Source organism: Haliaeetus leucocephalus, unplaced genomic scaffold (genome assembly GCF_000737465.1).
Source record: "Haliaeetus leucocephalus isolate CR32 unplaced genomic scaffold, Haliaeetus_leucocephalus-4.0 Scaffold517, whole genome shotgun sequence".
Classification (NCBI taxonomy): domain Eukaryota; kingdom Metazoa; phylum Chordata; class Aves; order Accipitriformes; family Accipitridae; genus Haliaeetus; species Haliaeetus leucocephalus.
In genome coordinates, this window is record NW_010972953.1 from 49,240 (window position 1) to 56,825 (window position 7,586).

Sequence of the window (7,586 nt, forward strand, 5' to 3'; positions counted from 1 at the left end):
GCCCGGCCCGGCCCGGCCCGGCCGGCGGCGGCGAGCCCCGGACCCGCCGAGTCCGAAACGCACTTCTGTACCTGGTGAAGAGCGCAGGGCGGAGCGGGACAACGGCCAGAGCTGCTGAGGCAGGGGCCGCAGCGCCGGCTTCGGCCTTTCTTTGGGCGGCGCGGACCCCCTCAAGAGGAGCGCGGCGAGATGCAGCTGCGACGGCGGCAGACGCCCGCCCGCGCGGGGCGAGGCCGAGGGCGTTGCTGCTGTCCCGTCGCTGTGGTAACCGCTGGGAAGCCCTCGCGCCGTAAAAGAGTAGGGCGCAGGCGCGAGGCCGGGTGCAGGCGCGCTGAAGGTTAGATGGCGCATTACAAGGTAGGAGGGAGCGAGCCGGCGGCGTGGGGTTGGTGCGGCTTACCGTGCCGTCTGCGCGGAGGGGCAGGCCGTGGACTGGTGCCGGCTTGGCCCTTCGTGCCGCCTCCGCGGCGGAGAGGGGGGCCGGCCTGCCCCCACGAGCCGCCGCCGTAGCTGGGGGGGGGGTCGCCGCCGATCTGACCGTGTGGGCGTCCTCCCTCAGGCCGCGGACTCCAAGCGGGAGCAGTTCCGCCGGTACCTGGAGAAGTCGGGGGTGCTGGACACGCTCACCAAGGGTAAGTCTCCGGCGGCGGCTCTTCGGGCGCTTCTGCGGGCGGGGGCCGTTCCCCTTGGGGCGTCCCGCTCCCGCGGCGCAGCTGCCGCCCTGGCACGGCTGTGGTGCGGCCGCCCCTCGGGCTGCCTCGGCGCTCTGCGCCGGCTCCCCGCCTCGGCGAGCCGGTCGCTCTTTCTCCTCAGTCTGCGTGGCGGCCGGCAGCGGAACTCGCCCGGACGACTTGGTGCGGCAGTGGAAATGGAGTCGGAGCCGGGCGGCGAGGCGGTGCGCGCTAGGGGGGGGCAGGGGGCCTCTCTGGAAACGTGGCCTGTGAACCACCGTGCGTTCACTCCTTGCTGGCAGTTCGCGCGTTCGTTGCGCGTGGGTCGATTGCTAGAGGCGTGTGTGGAACAGGAGTGGTAGAGACACGTAAGGGGCAGGAAGGCGGTTCCTTTCCCCTTCCGTGGTGTGTGAGATCTCTCTTACTCGGCCAAAGTGCTTTTCTCTGTGCTTGCTTTTGGAAACAGCTGAACTTCTTGGGGGCTGTTATTTGGCCAGAGCTGTCCAGAGAAAGCAAATGCTTGAGACAAAATAACAGTAAATGTGCTCTTAAAAACAGTCTATTTAAAAAGACCCTTTCTTGAGTAGAGCTTGGTGCTTCTCAAACTAATGAACCTGTAAGTTTTGGGAGAGTGACTGTCTGTATATGAATGGGGAAGATGATGATGCTGAACTTGATGCATACTTTGGCTTTCTGTATGGCTTGGCGTCTCTTAAATCCTTCTGAAGTCTTTTTGAGAGCCTTCCAATAGTATGTGGAGAAAGCCTTTTAATATTACTGCTTGAAAAACATGCTGTTTGAAGAGGGAGCAGCAGATCTAGGATGTCAAGTGAATACGTGCTGCACTAAGACTCTTGGCCTGGTGTGTGGGTACCACTTGTATTCTTTCTATTGTAATATGAAGCGTCCTATCGGATGGCAAAACAAGTCTTCCAAGCAGCATGGCATCCTAATTTTGTTTTTAACTTAGGTGCTTAGCTTAAAACCAATTTGGCTGTGCAGTTTGGACATCTGAAACTGGGAGAAGGGCTTCAAAGTATTTATGAAAGCAGACATCTGCTATAGTCATGTATGTGCCCCTGGGGTGAGGGGTGAGTGGTTATGTTTGGGAACTTCCCGAGTATCTGTGTGACTGAGTTCTCCAGATACAGAGTTGGTATGTGTATGGCTAGTTTCATTTAAGCTGTCGGGGTACTGCTGCTTGTGCCTGACCTCCCTGGCACTCTTTTGGCTGCTAGAGCCCTCATCTGTAAAGATTATCAGTGTCACCTACTCTGACGGTAGCCATTTATTTTTGCAACTGTAGGTGTTTAATGGAGGCTTGCTTTTGTATTGAAAGTTATGGAAGTGCTGATGGTGTCCTGTGGTTCAAAGATGTAGCTTAACTGGAAGTAATGGTTTATGAAGGGAGAGTCTCAAAATAGTTAGAATTTCAATTTTGCTGATGAAAGCCAATATTAGGATTGTGTGTGGAATATGTAAAAATTGTCTAGGCTGTTTTGTGTTCTGTGCTAGAATAGCCAAAGACTATGGTTAGGGGATAAACAAAACTTCTGTCTAGCTGTAACTGGGTGGGATGCTCTGTTCCCGCCTGTACAGCAGACCTATTCTTTACACCAAAGTATATAGGTGAAAATCTTGTTAAGCAGAAAAATGCGCTACAAATGCAGCATGCAACTTGTATGCCTTCTGACTGTTGGTACATGTTTTAAAAACTTAGAGTTGCGTGAACTTCTTGCAATTGTTGAATATTTTCTATTTGCAGTGTTGGTAGCCTTATATGAAGAGCCAGAGAAACCAAATAGTGCACTGGAGTATCCTTTTTCTCCTCTGTGAATTGTTTGCAGAGACTTCACGTGAAACAGCAGTAGTGCTTCTGACTTGTAGGTGGAGAGGCTCATTTAGAAGACTTGCGTTGAGAACATGACTTTTAAGGATGCAATTTAGGTAATAATTGCGTTCTTACAAACTAACAAAGTCTGGTAGGATGAAAGAGAACTGTGCGTATCAGTATGCCAGCAATTCTGAAGTTAAGTTATAGGGCATTACAGAATGTCATAGACCTGCAGCATTAGATTTGAGTACTTATAATATCTGTGGCTTCTGAAGTCAGCTTCTTCATGCTTCCTTCCCCACCCCTCCCCCCCCCAATAATATGAGAGGGGAAGAAAATTAATGTCTTTTGTTTCTTGCTGTTTTTAAGTAGCCTCTCTTTTGGGCTATTGCTTCTATTTTTTTGGTTATTCCTTTTAACTCTTCAAAACTTCTGTGTTTAAGAGAGGAAAAGAAGAGGAGGGTGTAGTAAAACATGTGAATTAGTCCTGTGTGTACTGATGTCTTGTTTTGGGGTTTTGGGGGTTTTTTAATATACCAATGAACTTGAAAAGCTTTGTTATTTTTGTATCTTCATGCTGTAGGATAGAAAACACTCTGGTAATCTTAAGTGGTTTAATGCAATTTTGGTCACGTGTATTGCAGCACTAACTTCATCATAAGTGTTAAAACTAAAGTGTGGTTATGCTGTCTAACTGAAGAAATACTTAACATCTAAATATCAGCTTTCTGAAGCATCATCTGGGAGTTTCAGCTCCTGAGAATCCAGAAATAGAGGCACTTCGCTTGGAAGTGGCAGAGATGAAAGAAAAATATGAAGCTGTGTTGGAAGAAAATAAAAAACTGAAAACCAAGGTAAAAGTCTACTTAGTGTTCCTCAGTAGTTCCATATTACACAAGAAGAATACTTTAATACTTAGAATACAGCTAACTTTCTTCCATTAGAGTAACTGATAAATGTTGTTGCATTGTTTAGCCTCATGGCTGAGGAATGCTAATGGAATTCATCATAGTAAAGATTTTTTTTTTTGATGGGACACTTATTGTGTTCTGTAACATAGAATAGTGTTGCTAAACTAGGGACTTTATTTATTTAGTGAATGTGTACGTTATTGAGGCTAATCCCATGTCTTCATTCAGTCCTGTCTGGATGTGTTTTAAGTTGTCTGATATTATGTAGCTCATGCTTCCACAAGAGTTTTGAAAAAAGAAAAAAAACTCATGTATCTATTATAAAGGCTTTCAAAAGGCAAACTGAAGGAGGAATATTATATATTAGTTTGTGTGACCTGGCACAGACTTGCACGTGGCAGGATGTTACCAATGGAGGCACTCGTGTCTATGTGGAACAGTAATTTGCACTTTTGGGCAAAAACAGCCCTGGTATTCCTTTATCTGCAACAACAGTGGATCTGACGTGCTGGCTAGGGCAGAGCCATTCTTTAATGGGTCTGCAGACTGTCTGAAACAGCTCTGAGATGTGAACAACTTCCCCTTATGAGAGAGCACTGTAAACCTAACAACACTGAAGGAAACCTTAATAAGCTAGTAGCTTATGTGCCGCTACAGGTTTCCATGAGTTTGGTGGAAGAGGATGGCTGTTGTTATATGTGAACATCCCTATGTGTTTTTTTTTTTACTGGGCGACAACCACCCCGCCTTAGTCCTGGGAGAAGGGATTCTTGGGTGTTACGCCTTTGTATTTCTTGTCTGGAGTGCCCTCTTGCTGTCCTAGTAATTGTCCTCCTCCTCTGTTAGCCACTGTGCGTCCTTACAGCTACATTTGTTATTTCTTACTAGGAAATATGGCAAAGAGCAGAATTTTAGGGGGAGTAGCAATAGACCAGCAGTTCACTTGGTGTAGCCGACTTAAAAATGCAACTGATAGTAAGTAGACACATGAAAGCAGAGTAACCTGGGTCTTTGTTTAAAGAACTCTTTTAAAGAAGTCAAAACTTGTTCCAGGAAAGTAAGCCTTTCCATAACCATGGGTTTATTTGTGCTTTCACCTTCTTCAGCCTTCAAATGATAACTCTTGCTTTGTGTGTTTTCCAGTATTAATGTTTTTGCTTTTTCCCTTTCTTTTCCCTACCGTCTTCTGCCTGTCATTCTGACACTGTAGAAGTTCACACAGACAGAATGCAGGGAGAACATTACTGTTTAGCGCTTTTTTTTTTCAGTCCAGTAGCATAAAATACATGTCTTTAACTGTGCATTTATTGGTAACTTGAATCATGTCCAAATAGATGGTGGTCTTCCCTTGCATTCATCTGTGAAGATCTGTTCTTTTCCTTACATTTATTGGTCAGAATGTCAGGTATTTGGGTGGGGCAGGGGACAGGAAGTCAGTAGTTAGGCCCTTTGTGGAAAAAAACCCCTGACTTTGGATTGTATACTGGCCATCTTCTGTGGTAAAATCTACAAGAACAGTGGTTCTTGTTAGTGGCATAGTGATTGCTGTAACTTAGTGTTGCTACGAGGAACACATGGGTATTAACTTTATGTACTTTGCTTATTTTCAACCTACTCTGCAATTTGCGGGAGAGGGGAAGAATCTTAACTGAGGAAACTAAACTGGCGTATTTCAGAGACTCAGTCCTAATGATTGAACTGTTTTGAAGCTTGAGCTTACCTTTAATGTAACTGAGGTCAAGTAAACACCTTCATATGTTTCTTTGGAAATAACTTTACACGTAAAGGTCATACTTTAGCTCATAGTTGCTTAGGCCATACTCTCCACAAAGAATAATGAAAGCTAGAATGATTACAGGGAACATTAGTTTGGGTACTGTTGCTATGAGAATGACTGTTTCATTTAATCATATTTCAGTGAAATCAAAGCTTATAAGGCACTGATCTTTATCAGTTGCTATTTGAGATGAAAAGTACTTAATAAGACCTAGAACAAGAAACAGGCAAAAACTAAGGGCAAGATCTATATGCTTGAAAGTGTGTTTAGAAAGCTCCCTTGTCATAGCTGCATGATTATACAATGTGGCAAATTGATGTTTTGAGGGAAGGGTTACTTTGTTGCCTGACTCGAAAATGGACTTGCATAAATATCAGTGATGGATTAAAATGCACAAAGTAAATGGAACACTTCAAGACCAAACGTTTTCCTACATTTCTTAATGTAGAAAGTGTCTCTGAATGTTGCAGCTAACTAAATTCCTCTCTTTAAATCCACAGCTGGCTCAGTATGAACCACCTCAAGATGAGAAGCATGGTGAATAACAGTAGTTTCTCCTTTAATGCCTTGACTTAATAAAGGGCTTCCTGAGAACTGTAGTCCTTTTTTTTTTTTTGTGTGTGTGTGAACTCTGCATGTCTACTTTGTTACCTTATGATCTTAAAGAAAGAAAAAAATGCAGTATGAGTGTACAGCTATTCTTGTGCAGCTGCAGCAGCAGCTGAAGAGTTTAAGCATACTGACCAACTTCCTTGGTTTCTGTATTTAAGAAAAGCTGATAGTTATGATTAACTTGTAAATAACTGTGCCTGCCAACTCTGTGTAAATTTCATATTGTGGTCAATGGTCCTGTTGAGCTGCTGATCTCTCTCTTGGTTTTATTTTAACTGGTGGGGGTGACATGACACAGATGGACCACTGTAAACTAAAGCAGGACCTCCAAGGTATGTTCTAAGTTGGTGCTCAGAACTGAGGTTAGGCTTCTACTGAAGCTGATAGGGTAACTGTCTACTCAGAGGGACACAAAAGGGGTGAGTATAGTTATGTTAAGTGATGGACATAGCACAATGTTGGAGATGCAAACTGAACTTACACTTTTTAATTTGCATGAGGTGTACCTATTTCCATGCAGTTCATGTCTCCGATCCTGTTTCAGAAACCGGGCCTTGGAAAGTTGATCCAGATACTTCCTGGGCAGTTCTGAACAGAGTACAAAATTCTTACTTGTAATAGATGTTCTGGGTAGTTAGAGTGGCACATGTAAGAGTACAATGCAGAGGGTTCTGCTTTCTGATTCATCTAACTGGGAAAAGAAAATTTAGGCAGGGCAGAAAATACAAGAGGGGTGGGTGTGTGACTTGTGATTTCTAATTTCACCTCTATGTTCTATGGCCCCTGTTTCCCTGAGTTGGCTTCACAATTCTTCTGGAATGCAGAATTGGCCTTCTAAAAAAAAAAAAAAGTTTTAAAGAGCTGCATCTGTCTCCTATCCTAAAAGCAGGTAGTTTAAAGGCAGCTGATGACAGGAAAAACAAAGGAAGGGGAGGGAAAAAGTGCAGTAGCTGTCTTAAACTAATAGCCAGTAGATCTAATACATAACTTCTCTGTTTCTAGGATGGGTTTTGCAGCTTGTCTTATGGGCACGGTAGGATGGATCACAACTTTTGCTAAAGGCAATGTACAAACTGAAATCAAGGGCTAATGAATGTAATAGTTGCTTACCTTACTACTGTACCTATTATTGATCTAAAGAGACCAGAAGAGAGGTAAATGAGGGGAAAATACTGTGTTAAATCAGTAAAACAACAACAAAAAACCCCACCCTGAACAAGCAAACAAAACCCTGAAAAAAACCCAGACAGAAAAAACGCCCCACCTTCTGCAACGAGGGAGAGAAGAAAGCTCACTTGTGAGTTAGAACATACACCTAGCACCAATTTGCAGCAGGTGGAAATAGGGAGAGGATAATGCTGTAGAAAATGCATCATACAGCTGAACATGTGCTGCAAGTAATGTGATTGGAGGAAGACAGAAATAAATGCTGTTTGAGGCACATCTCGCCAAAGAAGCGGCAGGCAGGTAAGGTGTTTTGTCGAGGTCATCACGGGGCACAAAGGACTCCTTCGCTGAGACATCGGCTGTGAGGGCAGTGGTCCACGCTTATGCTTTTCGTAACTGTATTTGCTTCCCTCTAGAAAGAGTTCGGTCTTGTGAGCCTTAAAGGAGGATTGTAAGGAAATAACCACTACTGGCTAAGCCGCATGAGCGATGCCAGCAGAAAATTCCTGACTATTTGATGAACGCGAGGAACCTCGCTTGGCAGATAACGTTGGCTGGGAAAGGAAGGGGGACGGGCTCTTCAGCGACAGCTTCCCCCGCCTCAGCTCTCGTTT

At 44.8% G+C, this 7,586-nt stretch overlaps 2 protein-coding genes across 2 annotated transcripts in view; both read left to right on the forward strand.

Annotated features, from left to right (window-relative positions):
• Window positions 1-303: 303 nt before the first annotated feature.
• Window positions 304-5,787, forward strand: MYCBP (MYC binding protein). The gene is made up of 5 exons (XM_010575938.1): window positions 304-357; window positions 560-632; window positions 2,437-2,485; window positions 3,230-3,359; window positions 5,694-5,787. The coding sequence occupies exons 1-5, from the start codon at window positions 343-345 to the stop codon at window positions 5,736-5,738; spliced, it is 312 nt and encodes a 103-aa protein (XP_010574240.1). The 5' UTR covers window positions 304-342; the 3' UTR covers window positions 5,739-5,787.
• Window positions 370-7,586, forward strand: part of RRAGC (Ras-related GTP binding C) — a 21,071-nt gene continuing 13,854 nt past the window's right edge. The window contains exon 1 of the mRNA XM_010575937.1: window positions 370-632. The gene's annotated coding sequence lies outside the window, so the exon portion shown is untranslated. The remainder of the gene's footprint in view (window positions 633-7,586) is intronic.